This window comes from Cyprinodon tularosa, unplaced genomic scaffold, assembly GCF_016077235.1.
Source record: "Cyprinodon tularosa strain WSP-4 unplaced genomic scaffold, ASM1607723v1 ctg358, whole genome shotgun sequence".
NCBI classification, from domain to species: Eukaryota; Metazoa; Chordata; class Actinopteri; order Cyprinodontiformes; family Cyprinodontidae; genus Cyprinodon; species Cyprinodon tularosa.
This window is the reverse complement of record NW_024039072.1, coordinates 600,713-618,169: the sequence shown is the minus strand read 5'-3', so window position 1 is coordinate 618,169 and position 17,457 is coordinate 600,713. Positions and strand designations below refer to the sequence as shown.

Here is a 17,457-nt window from a genome sequence, read left to right as displayed (position 1 = left end):
ATGAAGAAACCTCCAGCAGAACCAGGCTCAATATGAGCAACCGTGTGCGGAGGCCGACTGGGGTTCAAGCAGATAGAAGCAGAGATACAAAAAGCAGCTGTAAAAGGGCAGCCCCGTCCAGGAAACACACAGCCAGGCAGACGAACTCTGAGCCAGCTCCCATGTCAGAGGATGAAGAGAGCACATCCAGCCAGTCATAGTCAGAGAAACAGGACTACACTGAAAAACAGGCAGATCTCCAACATCTATAAACAAAGATGTTGATGGCAGCTGCACAGCTGATATTTCTCTCCAGGATGGTGTCACAGCCAAACAGGAACAAACGAGGCAAAACTACTATGAGAAAAAGCACAGAGAGCATAACGTTAGAGATTGAACTGACAGATTCTGCAGAGTCGGAGAATAGAGGTAGAATGAAGCAAAAATGATGAAATAGTAATGGTATGTGAGGATTGTTTGAACTAAATCAGAGCCTATTTTGTTAGTCACCCTTGTTGTTTTTTGCACTGAAATATATAGAATATTTCCTAATAGAACATTTTAGAAATTCCCATTTTTGTAGACTTGATGATTTGCAATGATAATTTTTCATATCTTATATGATATTATATGATTTCCTTTATACAACAGCAATATTCATTATTTTTTAAAGAACGATGAATGAAGTTTCCAAAAGATCTTTTTAAAGTATTGGTGAGCAGTCATGAGATAATTTTCAGGGACTTCTAGTGACCCAGTCTTGGTAGATTGGTATGAGGACGCAGCTGCTGAAATCGAACGCACCCATTCCTCTCGCGTCCGCTTTCCGTGCGTAATGCGGAGAGGAGTGGCTTTAATTTGTTGCTGGTCATATGATGTTATTTAAACAAACAAGATCTAGCTGGCAAGAAGAAATCCATTCCAGTTGGCAGGAGATCCCAACGCTGGCAGCAGAGGTAGGTGGACATAAGCGGCAGATTAATTATTTATTTTCGGCTCATTTTGTGCGTAAGTTTCGTTTCTTCCTCGCGCAGCCCCGCCGTTGACAAACACTGCGCAGCTAATCATGGCCGACTTAGAGGATTCTGGGTTTTCTCTCATGAGCCTGGAGGATGAGCTGACCTGCAGTATCTGCCTGAGCCCCTTTGACTGTCCGGTCACCATCCCCTGCGGACACAACTTCTGCCAGGACTGCCTGCTTTCCTCTTGGACAGACTCCTACAGCTGCCCGCAGTGTCGGACCCCCTTTGAAAACAAGCCGGAACTGAAGAAGAACACGGTCCTCAGCACAGTGGTGGAGACCTTCAGGGTCAGGGCCACTAAAGGAGAAGGTGTTCAGCATGTAGATGAGGAGGAGGAGGGTGATGATGATGATTATGAGGAGGATGAGGATGATGATGAGGAGGAGGAGAATAATGTAATCCGCTGTGACACCTGCATGGAGGCAGAGGCGGCTCAGACCTGTCTCACCTGCATGGCCTCCTTCTGTGAGGAGCACCTGCGGCCCCACAAAGAAAACCCCACATTCCGCCTCCACCAGCTGACGGATCCCATAGAGGATCTGTCTAAACACATCTGCTCTGACCACCACAAGCTGATGGAGCACTTCTGCTCCAACCATGGCCGCCTAATCTGCAGCCTCTGCCTGCAGCAGGTCCACAAAGGCTGTGCTTTCACTTCTCCAGAGGAGCAAAGAAGCCTGAAAGAGGTATGTGGGGTCTTATTTCAACAGATTTTTATTTTCTGACAGCTCTGATGCTCTATAGAATATCCTTCAGGAATAGTTGAGCACATTTGCTTTTACCAATAAGAATAGTACTTTCCTGCGTAATTATTCTATTTATGTAATGGTCCTCACAGTTCTATTAGTTTTTATCCATAGTAATTAAGATGTTTTCTGATTCAAATGACTGCTCCTCCTCTGCATGCCATCCTGTTAACCACAACTTTGTATCTAAGGAAAACCAGTTGATTGCATCGACTCATTGACTTGAATGCAATCCCTCACACCAACCATGCTTGTAGCGACAGTGGAGAGGAAAAACTCCCTTTTAATAGGAAGAAACCTCCAGCAGAACAAGGCTCACTGTGAGCGGCCATCTGCCGAGGCCGACTGAGGTTCAAGGAGACGGAAGCAGACATACAGAAAGAAACAGATACAAAAGGCAACTATCAACTAGCTCCACAGGCATTAAGGAAACACACACCCATGTTAGAGGATGAAGAGAGCACATACAGTTAGTCACAGTCAGAGAAACGGGACTACACTGAAAAACAGGCCAAGCTCCAACACCTATAACCAAAGGTGTTGATGGCAGCAGCACAGCTTATATTTCTATCCAGGATGGAGTCGCAGCCAAACAGGAACACACCGGATGAAACTACTATGATGAGAAAAAGGGTTAGGGTTATTGGAAAAAACAAGTATTGCACAATGTGAGAATAGAGATACAGTAGAATGATGAGAAAGGGATCCCTATGTCCTCTAGTCTAAGCTTATAGTAACATAACTATAGAAATAGCCCAGGATAACCTGAGCCACTCTAACTATAAGCTTTATCAGAAATTAAAGTTTTAAGCCTACCCTTAAAAGTAGACAGGGTGTTTGCCTCATGGACCAAAGAGTAGGTAGTATTCCCGTAGGCATGTATTGCCATTTTCTCTCCAGTTTCCTAGCATTTTGCTTCAGAGTGTGCAGCTCTGCATTAAATCAGGCAGCCAGCCTTCTATTTTTTAAAGTTTTTTTCCTTTTCAAAGGGGCTGCATCGTCTAAGGCAGTACACAGAGAACTAGCAACCCCATCAACAAAATAATCAATTTGTGAAGGGGAATAAACTATACTTTTGCCCTCTGCAGCATTGCTCAGTGACACAAAGCGTAGAGAAAGTGAAACGGATTCTTTAAAATGTACAACTGTATTATCTGATAGTGCCAGAGTGAAACCTTCTTTTAAGAATTCTGTTGAATTAATCCTGAAGACATTCAATGCCATATATCAGCACAAGGTCCAAAGTATGAAGATGAATATGTGTGGGACTGTTTACATTTTGAAAAAACCAATAGCATCTAAGATATCATTAAAGGCTGCACTTAAGCTATCACCTTCAATGTCTGCATGGATTTTAAAATTCTCCACTATGATGATCCTGTCAGTATTCACACCAAATCAGATAGGAACTCTGAAAACTCATCTAAAATGTCAGAGTAAGGACCTAGTGGATGATAAAAAGTTAACAAAAGAAGGGGGTTTTGTGGCTTTGCTATTTGAATGAGGGAAACTAAGGGTTAAATGTTCAAAGAGATGTATTATTAGCTACCTTTGGAGTAATCATTAAGTCCGACTGGAAGTTGCTGCTTGTTGCCCTCCTTGCCCAGAATTACTACAATTTATGAATTTTTACATCTGGAAAAAAATACCAAAACAGAATAACTAACTTTAACATCATAGTTCAAATTCACTAGCTTCTGCAGTCTTATTTGTTGCCTTGTCATTGTCAATGGACATGAAAGGTAATTTCTTTATTTTCTTAAACTAGTTTTTAGTTTGATTATTATTAATATTAAGCTTATATTATGTCCAGGGGTGCAAGTGGTAGTTTCCAGTAGTCCTGCTATATGAAATAAAATGTATTGACTGATATTGATTGTTGTTGTTGTTGTTTTTTTTATTATTCACTTCATAGGAAACAGAGAAAACAAGGAAATACATCTTATTTAAATAGAAGCAGAAACTATTAGTAAGAAATACTCAAAGAAAATCTATGTGCCTTTTCATCTGGGTCTTTATCCAAAAATAAATGATACGCAACTAAATATTTATTCTGGATATAATTTAGGGATTCCTTTGGTAGAAATTAAAGGAAGTTTTGCATCACTTACTATGAGCTGGAAGAAATCAAATCCTAATAGCTAGACAAAGGTATTTTTTTACTTTTTAATTGGCAGATGGTGTTTATCCACCCCAAACTGTTTATTAAGTAGCATGTGCAGACACAGTTGAGCATTGAGCTGCTGAGTGCACCACTGGGGTGGAGCGCAAGCGCAGACATGGAGCTAAGAGACTGCTCTCTAGACGAGCTCAGCTGGCAGAGCAGAGTTTTTAAGAGTTGAGAGCGCATCAGACATGTATTGAATGAGATTAAAACATTTTACATTTGTCTCACCTAACTCTCAGAATTGTAACTATGGACTAAAGTTGGCACAAAATAGCAGACAGAACTAACTGCATCTATTGGGTTGCTAAGTTTGATTATTTTTACTCTTGCACGCTACCAACTTTGAATTCCTTGTCTTTTTGTTTGCCAAGTTATCTAAGCTATTTTATTTTCATTTATTATTTCTGGTCTTTCTTAATCAGAGATGGACTGATGGATTAATAGATTTATGCATTTTTCACAACTTTGTGCAACAATTCAAAGTCCTTTATATGGATGAAACTGTACAATACAAACAGAATAATAAGATAAAATCCAATTACACTACTTCCAAATATCAAAGGCTGCACGAATTTGTTAATTCAGTTAGAGCCATACATTGTTTTGTTTTTTCCTGTATGTATAATGTTTCTATAAGATGAAATTAATAATAAGCGAGTTTTCTATCATATGCTGGCCTCTGCAATTTATTTGAAAAATGTGAAAGAGAGCCATGATTAAAAAAAGGATGACTATTTGTGTACATATTTTGTCTTTTGTTTTTAGCTTAATTCAAACATAAAAGTGACAGCAACTATTTATTTTTTATAAAGATTGCTTTTTTCCAGTCCTCTACTAGGCCTAAAGTGGTTCCCAACCTTTTTGGACTTGTGCAGACCTTTTTGCATTTTGTCTTACCATTATCATTCTAATTTCATTCTTTGATTTCTTCCTCTGTAGTCTGAGTTCAGAGACAAGTTGGGTATACTGGACTTAAAGATCGACAAGACTGATAACATTGTGCTTCAGATGAATGAACTCCAGGGCAAGCTCAAGGTAACTTTTTCTCCCCTCAAACCAAAGTTTATAAAATGCAGATGAATCATTCCAATTGTTTTTATAACCACCATCCAGGATGCAGCAAACAAGAAAAAGATGGCGCTGGCTGCCGTATACCAGCAGATAAGGGAGATGTTGGCTCAGGATGAACGTGTGGCCCAGCATGAGGTGGATTGTGAGTTAGAGGCTGGTCAGAACAAACTTGGAGACCTTACCAAGAAGTTCAACGACAACAGTGAGAGGATGAAGAAAGCCAGAGAGGAGGTCTACAATCTGCTGAGTCATGCTCAAACACCAGCCTTTCTTCAGGTGGGTTCAAGTTACTTCCTCTTTTTGTAGCACCACCAGAAACATGCTCTTTTTTTTTCACCAAAATCCACATTTATAACAATGAATTATGAGTTTCTCTTATTACTTAATCTATTTATTTTTTCCACAGGCATCTTTTGAGCTGCCCAAGGTGGTTAAGTTTGACCCCCACCCCCCTCGAGTCAACCTGGACTCCAAGAGGGTGATGGCAACCCAGAGCTTTGCTACTACCCTGCAGGAGAGCCTGACGATGCTCTTCAATCAGCCTTTTGAGGCCAGAGGGCCACTGCTTAAACCAGGTAAATATACCAGTACATCATAATCAGTAATGTTGTGTTATTTTTTTCTCCATACAATAGAGCTAAGGCTGTTTGATAAATATATTTTTTCCCGACAGAACTGAACACCGGCTCTGATGCATCTGGTGGGTGAAAGTTATACAGAAAAAATGGATATATCAGAAATAAATACCTTTTACTTTGACATAGATGCAGCCACTTTTAATGATTAGAAGTGTGGGAAATATTCTGTGTCCTGATATGAGCTTTGTCTTTCTTCAGGGAAGGCAGAAGCTTCTCTCCCAAGGGCTGAAAACAGTACATCCTGGACTGAGTCCCGTATGTATATATTTATTTTGCCACAAAACGGGCTTAGATCAGATTTTCTGAAGACTTTTCACCAGTCCTTATCAAATCTGTCGGGTCTCACCGGAGCAATCTCTAGTCGGAGCGCTAGTGTTTTAACAAGCAACATAAGCACATCCTGAGCACATTTTAATTGGATGCAATTGATAGACTTGGAGTATTTATATAATTTATTTGGAATGAGATTCGGGACTGAATTGTAGATGCTTGGAAGATTAAACCACATCTTCCCCCTCTGTTCAGTGATGGTTTTTCTCTTTTTAACAAAGATTCAATTCACTTTATTTATATAGCGCCAATTCACAACACAAAATGAGTTGATTGCATCGACTCATTGACTCGAATGCAACCCCTCATGCTAAGAATGATTGTAGCGACAGTGGAGAGGAAAAACTTCCTTTTAACAGGAAAAAACCTCCAGCAGAACCAGGCTCAGTGTGAGTGGCCATCTGCCGAGGCCGACTGCTTCTGTCTCCTTGACAGAGATACAGGCGGCCCCGTCCAGGAAACACAGCCAGGCAAACGAGCCAACTCCCATGTCAGAGGATGAAGAGGGCACATCCAGTTAGTCACACTCAGAGAAACAGGACTACACTGAAAAACAGGCCAATCTCAAACATCTATGAACAAAGGTGTTAATGGCAGCAGCACAGCTGATATTTCTTTCCAGGATGGTGTCACAGCCAAACAGGAACAGACGAGGAAAGATGGCTTCCTGTCGCCCTCTTTCAAATAATCTTTCCAATATCTTTCTATTAATAATTTTTTTTTCTTACATAAAGAATGCTGGAGTTCAGGGGGAATATATTTGTTAGGTACTTTATTCTTTGCTTTTTTTTACAAACTTAAGAGTTTAATATAAGAAAAGTCATAGTAGTATTGAAAGCAAATATGTTTTATTATACATGTATGTAATGAAAAGGCAACAAATTCTCTTAATTTCATCTGTGTTCCAGAATCCTATCAGCCACCAGATCAGAGACCTCCACCCAGGTCTCATAGTCCAGGTTGTCCACCTATCCAGACAGTCTACCAGCCGGTCCATATTCCATTTTACATACAGGGAAAGCCACCATGGAATCCAAAGCCGGGTCAGTCCACTGGTTTTACCAGGCCTCCGTTCTTTCCTGGACAGAAACCATGTGAGTAGCAAAAAACCCAAACATCAACACTCAAACCCAGCATATCTTACCAAAAATAAACCACCAAATAATTAAAAAGCTAAATGGTAGCATACTAACTGTTGGTGTTTGAAGAGCTCCAGCTCAGAATTTTTCAAACTTTAGCAGCTCACAGACAACCAAGAAAATGGCAGGAAAACCTTTGTTTAAAGCAGCCCATTTAGCTGTGTCACACAATAGTGGAGATGAGAGCCATCCACCCAAAACCAAAGATAAATAACTTCCTGTTCATGATCCATTCAGCACCATACCCTGTTCACCTCTGGCATCTTGAGTATTTCTGATAATCAATGAATTACAGAGTTTAAACTACTCTACCCAGGAATACACAATGCTAATGAATATTCAGCCCCTTAATGCATTTATAACCAAGTATGGGTGCAGACCTCTTCAGCTCAGGGTTGTGCATCAAAATAAAAGGAAAAATCTGCATAGAGGGGATAAATGGCTACAGCCTATAGAGCAGCCACTCCTTCTATGCAGTATGTGCCTTGATACCTGCTCATGGAGGACAGAGGTGATCAGGACCAGGATGAGCCTGAAAACCTAAAATTCAAACATTATTGGAAAAATATTTAAACCCTAGATAAGTAATTTACATTTGTTGTTAGGGGTTGGTAAAGAGGAAAATTGTGCAATATGTTTTAGGATATAAAAACCTATGCTCATTGAAAGGTTCAGTTTATGCTTGAGACACGTACGTTCTGTACAGACAACGTCTGTGTATGTATATTTTAATGTAGAATAATGCAGTCCAGGTTTGAAGGGTCTAGGTGTTGGACTTTATTAACTGGCCCTGTTAAAATCAGAACAAAATGCAATAAGATCAATTGCAATAGTTTTTTATTGAACGTACACAAGAAAATTTCAACCTCTGTTTGACTATTGAATCCTTTTTTTTGGTACAGAGTAATGCATTTTAGGTTTAAAGAGTATAGGTGCCCCTCTCTCATACCCCCTTTCTTGTCAGCCTACTGTCAGGAAAAACGAGCCACTAGTTCCATTAAAAACTAAAATAAAAAAGTATATAGAGGGTTCACACATAAAACACAGGTTAAATGCTACAAGTCTTGTTAAAAAACTACTGCAGGAAAGGGAGGGATTAGCAGCAAAGCACAGCCTCTCTAATGGTGCATTCAGAGCGGGCGCGATGCCTGCTGCCAGCGGTAAATCCCACACTCGGTGCTCTGCTCTCACCTCGTGCTACTAGATAGTGCTGTGGTGTTGTAAAACAGCAGCACCACATGGAGAGAGCGGAGTGGTGATCGCTGAAGTTAAAAGGACTTGAACTTTTCTTGAAATCATTCAGGGACTCACTGTAGGTAACCCTTTTTTAAATTTTAAATGGAATACAGAGAAAATGATGTTAACAAAGGTAGAAATATGGAATGCCCTCAAGAGGTCCTTAGGTGGTTTTAAAAAAAGACATTTTAATTTAGTCCAAGAAGGACTGCTCATCATCCTCCTTTACCTCCAGCACAGAGCCCGGTCTGTCACTGCCCTGCATCAGTGCTCTCTACATGGGTAGATTTACAAGAAAGTACTGCCGAATCTCACTGTCATCTAGACACAGAGGTGAACTCCCCGCATTGCCTACAGAAATCACTGCATCCACTATGGCGGTCTGAATGCACCATAAGGATGGGAATGTGCAGCACGACCCTAAACACTCCGAGGCCATGTCTTTGAAACCCCCCTGATTCTTTTTTTTATTCAATTTTTTTTTATAAATATGGCCTTGCACACTGACTTTATTTACCTAAAGCTGCAGCTGAAAAGTCTGCCCCACTCTACCAGGCTTTATTATATGGGGCATTTTGTGCCGAACAAATGCTCGTAGCACTGGTATAAAAATGCTTGTCGATGTCATTCTTGTACCTTTTATGATGTAAAGAAATGTCTTCAATGTGAGCACTAGAGGGGTCTTATGCCAAGTCTCATGTTTGTACCTGAAACTGTTTAGGAGAGACGGCGATTAGAAAACTCTAATTATTTAGGATTTTGGCACCACCAGTATTATAAAATATGGTCTGCAGCAGCTGCACCATAATACCTCCTTTTACAGTACCTGCTGTAAAGCATTCAAAAGAAAATATTGCAATATCTTACTGTTTGAATCTTGTTTCAGACAAGAACGCTGACGGCAGCCACAAGCCCCACCAAAGTAAGTTATTCCTGTATTCTGTTCACACATTTACCACCATTGCAGGACCACACTTACTATAGCCCTCACATTAATTTCAGCTTGGATAATGTGAGGGCTTTAGTACCGTATTTTCACGACTATAAGGCGCACTTAAACGTCTTTTTTTTCCCTCAAAATGTGCGGTGCGCCCTATGGTGCGGTGCGCCTTATGTGTGTTGTAACTACGACTTTTGAGACCACCTCATTGAGGAGATGATGAAAGAGTGGCTGAATGTAAGGAGACCAGGTGTTTTTTTTTCCACTCATCACCATCGCTGTTAATATGTAACTCCATGCGTGCCCATCTCACAGCTGATGTGAAAAACATGGGGAAACAAATTAAGGCTGTGCTCGCTGTTCAACCGCTGGACATCGGTGTGAACCGGACCCAGCAGGTGCAGCAGAAGCAGCGAGTTTACATGCAAAGTCAATGGTTGACGCGCGTATAGGTGCAGCAAAAGGTCCTGCAGCGCGTTTTGAGCTGCAGGTGCAGCGCGTCGGGAGCGCGCCGCCAACGCGCTGCTGCTGCTCGAGATGGAAAAATTGAAGTTTTGCTGCTGGAAGCGCCGCATCAACCAATCAGAGAAGCTGATCTGGGAGCTGACAGCGAGACAGACACAGCGCTCTGATGACATATGATATTAACGCAAATGAAACGGGCTGGGGAGATGATGAAAGGCAGGTGTATGTGAGGAGACCAGGTGCTTTTTTCCACGCATCACCATCGCTGCGTGCCCATCTCACAGCCGATGTGGAAAAAAAAAGATGAATCAAATGAACGCTGTGCTCGCCGTTATCCCGGGGGTCTGACAAAGGAACTTCAACCGCTCGACATCGGTGTGAAGCGGCCGTTCAAAGTAAGGCTGTGAGCGGCGTGGGAGCGATAGATGACAGACGGAGAGCACAGTTTCAGGATAAGTGGAAGGCAGCGCCGGGCAAGTTACGCCACCGTTTGCGGATGGATTGTAGATGCTTGGACTAAAGTGTCTGCTGGCTCTGTTGTTCAAGCTTTCGCAAAAGCCGGCATTATTTCTGAGGAGCCGCGCTGCACGGAAAGTGACTGACAGCGAAGAAGGGGAAACTGGCATGTCTGATTTAGCGCAGCTGTTTAATTCAGAAACAGAGGATGGTGACTTTGATGGGTTTGATTAATACTTTGTAATAAATACATGAATAAAGCACAATCATACTCAGTTTTGCTCCCGCTCTATTTTTCTACCTGAAAACTTAATTCAACAGCAGCCTCTGGGCGGGTCTCCTCCTCTTCACCGCGGTGGCTGGCAGGTGTTTTTTCATCTAAATAATCTAAATCTTGCAGCTATATTTGCTGTGATCAGTGGGAATAAAGTAGTTTTAATATGTTTTTAAGTGAGAAAGTCCACCTGAAAACTTAATTGCAGTCAGTTCATCCAGATTATCTATTTCTGTCGGAGGCGCTCAGACCCCCACATGCCAGCGGTACACCGACAGTAAATCCCTTCAACAGCAGCCTCACCGCGGCGGCTGGCAGGTGTTTTTCATCTAAATAATTTACAGTGCAGGCACCAGGATACCGGCAATAAAAGCGAACATATTCCGTCGGCAGGTTTCAGGATTTTAAGTTAATTTAGGAGTAATCACAGCGCTGTGTCATCTGCGATGTTTCTGTCTCATGGCCAGCTCGCAGGTTTGATTAATTTGTAATACATACATGAATAAAGCACAGTCATACTCAGTTTTGGGCCCGCTGTATTTTTAAAATACGCAGTAGAGCTATTTAAAGGTAGTAGAGGACATGTACCTGTATATAAAAAATGCGCCCTATAGTCCGGTGCGCCTTATGTGTGTGTTAAATACAGAAATGGGACACATAACTGAGACTGCGCCTTTTAGTACGGTGCGCCTTATGGTCGTGAAAATACGGTAAGTGTGGATCTTTGAGCTCCTTTACCATTTTGACACGTTATAACAAACTTATATTCCTGTAACAGGAAGTTGTACAGTGATAATTCAATTCAGTTTATTTCTATAACGCCAATTCACAACACGTCATCTCAAGGCACTTTACAGTTCACCAGATCATACCTTCAAATTGATTCAAAGTTTTCTATCTAAGGAAAACCAGTTGATTGCATCGACTCATTGACTTGAATGCAATCCCTCACACTAAGCATGCTTGTAGCGACAGTGGAGAGGAAAAACTCTCTTTTAACAGGAAGAAACCTCCAGCAGAACCAGGCTTAGTGTGAGCGGCCATCTGCCGAGCCCAACTGGGGTTCAAAGAGACAGAAGCAGAGATGCAAAAAGCAGCTATAAAAGGCGGCCCCGTCCAGGAAACACAGCCAGGCAAAAGAGCCAGCTCCCATGTCAGAGGATGAAGAGAGTACATCCAGCCAGTCACAGTCAGAGAAACAGGACTAAACTGGAAAACAGGCCGATCTCCAACATCTATAAACAAAGGTGTTAATGGCAGCAGCAAAGCTGATATTTTTCTCTCCAGGATGGAGTCGCAGCCAAACAGGGATAGATGAGGCAAAGCTACTATGAGGATAAAGCAGAGAGAACATAATGTTAGATTAAACTAACAGATTCTGCAGAGTGGGAGAATAGAGATATGATGAAATGGGGGTCCCTATGTCCTCCAGAAGTCTAAATCTATAGCAGCATAACTATAGAGATGGCTCAGGATAACCTGAGCCACTCTATAAGATTTATGAAAAAGGAAAGTTTTAAGCCTACCCTTCACAGTAGACAGGGTATCTGCCTCATGTACTAAAACTGGTAGCTGGTTCCACAGGAGAGGAGCCTGATAACTAAAAGATCTGCCTCCCATTCTATTTTTAGAAATTCTAGGAACCACTAGTAAACCTGCAGATTGAGAGCAAAGTGTTCTGTTAGGAACATAAGGAACAATCATATCTCTGATATAAGATGGAGCTTGGCCATTTAAGGCTTTATATGTGAGAAGGAGGATTTTAAATTCTATTCTGGATTTAACAGGAAGCCAATGAAGAGAAGCCAGGATAGGAGAGATATGATCTCTCTTTTGTTGAAGGATTTTATTTTGAAGGGCTGTTGAAGACCTGGACTGCTCTTAGTACTTCCTGGATGTGTGAGTCCAGGTCTTCAACAGCCCTTCAAAATAAAATCCCTCTCCAACATTTGTTTACAAAGTTAATTCATTAAATAAATAAAATTGTGCAAAAATAATTTCTTCTGTTACAGTTAAAGTGAATTAAGGGTGTAAAAACTATAATATCTGTCTGTTTTTATCCTGTTTCAGACAAGAAGGCTGACGGCGGCCACCAGCCCCACCACAGTAAGTTATTCCTGGATTCTTTTCCCACATTCACCAGCACTGCAGTTATTGATCACAGCTTGGACAACTTCAGCTCAAGGATAATAAAGCTCATGGACCACACCTACTTGAGTAATAAATACATAATATTTATATTCCTATAACAGGAAGTTGTACAGTGGTAACAGGAAAATAGGAATGCATGTTTTCCATTAAAGATAACAATTAAAAAGTTTTCCCTTCAGCGAAATAGAGGGGTGAATATGTTGCACTCACAGAAAACTAAATAAAGCGGCATTTTGCTGAACAAGATTAACCTTCTAGCAGTTTAGTGATCCCAGATTGGTAACCATAATAAAATGGTTAAGGATATTGGGAATAACTTAGATTAATACAGGGTTTCCGCGGGTCATTAAAAGTCATTAAATTATTATTTTTTTAATTAAGGCCTTAATTGGCATAAAAATTCATTAAATGTGATAATAGTGGCATTTAAAATGCTTTATTTAAAAAAAAAAAAAAGGTTTATAAAAACTATTTTTTTTTTCAGATATATTATATCATATTAACTGGTTCCACATGTTTATGTATATGTATATATATATATATGAGAGTCATGGGTACTTGTTGATGGCATTAAAATTGTTTCTAAGAGCTTTAAAAGAGCATTAAAAAGCATTAATTAGAATTATTCATTTGTGTATAAACCCTGTAATAACAATGCAAGCCACATTAAAGCTTGTTTTCAGCCCTGAGTTTTCAGTAAAATCTTGCATGTTTTATGCTGATTTCACCATGAAGCTGTTGTATTAGACATGTTTGTCAGGTGACTACTGTGTGTCTGCTCTGATCTAGTTAGCTGTCCTTAGGACGAAGTTCATCTGTTTCTTTGCCAGGTAAAACAGTGGCTTCTGTCAGACCTGAATAACCACATTACACACTCAGGCTTTCTAAGGTTTGGCCCTGGACCTCATCCAATCCAACCTAAGATGGCGTTTAAGAATTCAAGCTTTTAACTTCCTGCATTTTGGATAAACAAACCACCCTTATGATACAAATGAAGTAAAAGTAGTACACATTTTATTTCAGAGCAAGGCAAACATCCACCAAGCGCCCAAGGAGGTCAGAAACCTGGTGGGAAGGGACCCGATTCTGCTAAGAAGGACAAACCGAAAAGCCATCCACCATCAGAGAAATGGGCCGGACACAACCCTCACCCTAGAAAAAATAAGTAGGAGTCTTCATCAGCACACCTGGTCTATACGGAGGGGACTACTAAAACCCCATGCATGAAATTAATGTTGTAATTGGTGACATTTGGGCTTTTTTAAAGGTTTTTGTTTTGGGTTATTAAACCTAAACTAATGCATTATAAATAATCTGTATTTTCCCCTTTATTCAGTAATATTTATAGTTTAGCTACCTTTAAAAATGGGAAAAGCAACTCCTTTGTGAAAGTAAAGAGGAAGGCCAGTGATTACTATGTCAATCAGTCCAATAATGGGGAAAATAGATGTTCCAAACATTCCACCTAATCTAATTGCCCACCACTTTGCGTTTGTTTGTTTAATAATTTTTTTTTTTCTGTGCACAAAGCCAGAGCAAGTGGTGAAAACCCACTATGGGGAGCTGAAGGGAAATGAGTCCAAGATTTGATAACCTTTTAATGATCATGCTTGTGAAAGTATATTAGTTGCTTCATACAGCAATACAATATTTATTAATACATTCCTACTCTTATGCAAAATTTTTAAGTAAGGTTATAGACTAACTGCCTTATGTTGATGACATGTTGATACTGTCATATGCTGTAATGTTAACCGCACTTCTTAGTTTGCATCGAGAGATATATATATATATATGTAGAAGTTAAAGCTACATTAAATTAAACAAAAATGAAGCTGGATAACAATGAAAATTAAGCGATGGCCTTTTATTATAAATACTGGTTATCTGTGGATATTGCACTAAACAAAGTAGCATAATGCTCATTGAGGTTGCACACTTTTAAGGAAACACGAATGGAGAAAAGGGCTTATCTATGTCATCTGCACATTTGTAGCTGATTTAAAAATCAAGAAATTCAAAGTTGAATTTACACTTCATGAAGTTGGAATGATTGAGTTGATCTCTCATAAAGGCTTATATAACATTTCAAACAGCAGCCTGCAGAAACGTTACAAAGAGATTATGATTCTGTGTTTGACTCTAAATCATTGCTTGGAAATGAAGTGGTTACTGTAAGCAGGAAGAGTGCCATATTTTACCCCAATGTTATACAATATATGCAATTCATTTAAATGTGACTTAAAGGAGTCTGTAGCTTGAAACCTCTCTCTTGTAAAATACATTTTTAGTGGAAATGTCTGTGAGAATGCTTGATGTTTGGACAGCTTCCTTTACTGGTTAACAAAATGCTCACGATTATTTAGCTGAAGATTACCCAGAAACATAAATCCTGAGGTTAAAGTACTCAACAGCTTTAGTTCAGTATTTATTTTTCCTTGAGCCTCGGGTCGGATTTGGCTCTTTGCAATTAGACATAAATGATAAAAGGCAGATTTAAGAGTGTAGATTCTGTTAACAATAACCAGGACAATGCAAACACAAGTCCTGATGATGCCCCTGGATGCTAGCAAATCAGCTGTTAGACCTGGACAGTCTTTAGCCTGACGACACCCTCTAGAGTAGTTTTTTTTAGTTGGTCTACAATGTGGAAGTCTGTAGTTCATTTAGCCTGTGAGGTGATGGCACGATGTTAATCCACTGATGGTCTAATGGAGAACAAAGGAGTCATTTTAAGCTGCTTAGGTTAAAATGGTAATAAAAAAAATAACACCGCCTGTTACATGCCTTTTGATTTATTAAAGAATAACTGCTTATAGCTTGTTTTCCCGAAGACCCAGAACAGAAAACACAGACACAGCTTGTTTGTATGAAAATATTTATGGGAATGTCTTCATTCAAAACATTCTCTTTACATTCATTTCAATTAAACTTGGACCATGTCAGATTATGTAAACACTTTTTTTTAAATGATTGTTTGAAATAAAGGCTTGTTTCCCCCCTTGATTTTTTTTTTTTTGTAGTTTTTCTTTAAACTTACCCTCACAATTTCCCCAAATGTAATTGATTTAACATCCTTACAGTAGATTCTTCAGTTATTTTATTTCTCACAGCAGAAATGTCAGTGGTTTAATATCCAAATAGTATTTCAGTCATTTTCTTAACCTGAACACCCTCTTCTGTTTTCTTAAACTTTAAATATCACACATGCACAGAAAGGCATTCTGCCCAAGCAATAATAATGTCAGTGACCCCACTACAAAACAGTTCTGTCGGATCAGCTTTAAATGTGAAACTGGTTCAAACCCAAAGAGCTGATCTTCCCAACACACACCTCGATTAAACGGTAATTATGTGTCATCCAGCAAGGGGACGCTGGGATTAAAAAGCATAGGCATCATACTGGCTAACTGATTCCGTTCCACCTTAGAAACTGCTGTAGAAAACTTTTTCTACAGGCTTTTCTGATATTGCTCAGAATCACATCAATCCTGCAAGCACCTACTTAACAGACAGATGTCAGGAGCAACAGCATCTTCTGAACACTACATGCAAACAGATGCTTGAACTATTGAAATAAAACAGCGTGGGACACCTCAACTTCTTAATACTGTCCTCAGTCTGCCACCTTGTGGTGATCACAGGTAAAACACGAAATGTTAAAAGGACTGCTTACACAAAGTCAAATCTCAGCAGGTGTGATTACATTGCAGTAACAGGTATAGAAGCTACATCCTAGGCAGTCTAAGTGCAACACAAGATATGTAAACAAAGGTTTTACAGGTTTAGCAAAGTGGCTCAATATTTACTTGGCAGTGCTTTGAAATTAACCCTCAACCAATCAGCTTTTGTCTTGTAGGAACATTTCCCAAGTCTTTATATTAAACTCCATATTAATAATAGACTGTATGTAAGACTAAACAAAAGGCATCGGCGCCCTTTTGAAATTTGTCACAATATCTAATCTGATAGTCCGATACAAGGCAGCATGAGGTTTTAAGCGGGGAGAAAACACGGGTTTGTTTATATATATATATATATATATATATATATATATATATATATATATATATATATATATATATATATAGTTATATATAACTATATATATATATATATATATATATAGTTATATATAACTATATATATATATATATATATATATATATATATATATATATATCAAGATCAGAAAAAATTATTAGAGACAGAAACAAAAGCAACTGCAATGACTGCAAATGCTGCTTCTATAAAATACTTGTGGTATTGAATGTAAATGCATTCAATAAGCAATTTTTGTTAATGAAAACCATCATTGTTCCTCTTCATAGTTATGCTTTGTGTTGGGCTATCACATAAAATCTATAAAAAAAAAAAAAAAATGTCCCTGACAAAGGTCGCTAATCCGTGTATCATTCGTTCTTTCTATTTTCAATTGTCAATCAAAAAACAAAAAATCAAAAATTGACTGGTTATTTTGTTTTTTATCGTTAAACCAAAAACGAAAAAAGGATTGGTTTTTCATATTTCAATTCTAAGCTCAGATCAAGAATACGAAATGGAAAAACGGACAGCAACGCAGAATTTGATTTTAATATTTAATCGGTACAGTTTACATGACCCGGAAGTTTGGTGGAGCGTTAGCTAAAAAAACAATTGGCTTACTCCCACCACGTTCGATCAAACTGCACCAGATAAGGCAGTCGGACCTATCAGCCATGGACAGTTACGTTTTATTTCGAGGATCCAAGCGTGTGACTCTTGAGGAGGACATGACAACGGAGAAAATTTGCAGGATTTTCCAGGTATAACTTTTTTCTTGAAACTTTTCTGTGCACTGTAC

At 39.4% G+C, this 17,457-nt stretch overlaps 1 protein-coding gene across 1 annotated transcript; it reads left to right on the top strand.

Moving 5' to 3' along the window:
• The first annotated feature begins 800 nt into the window (after positions 1-800).
• On the top strand, positions 801-15,620 carry LOC119790212 (E3 ubiquitin/ISG15 ligase TRIM25-like). The gene is made up of 11 exons (XM_038295655.1): positions 801-935; positions 1,014-1,687; positions 4,854-4,949; positions 5,028-5,261; positions 5,392-5,560; positions 5,659-5,685; positions 5,822-5,878; positions 6,862-7,047; positions 9,215-9,250; positions 12,534-12,569; positions 13,638-15,620. Exons 2-11 carry the CDS (start codon positions 1,046-1,048, stop codon positions 13,781-13,783), a joined length of 1,629 nt encoding a protein of 542 aa, XP_038151583.1. The 5' UTR covers positions 801-935; positions 1,014-1,045; the 3' UTR covers positions 13,784-15,620.
• Positions 15,621-17,457: the final 1,837 nt, after the last annotated feature.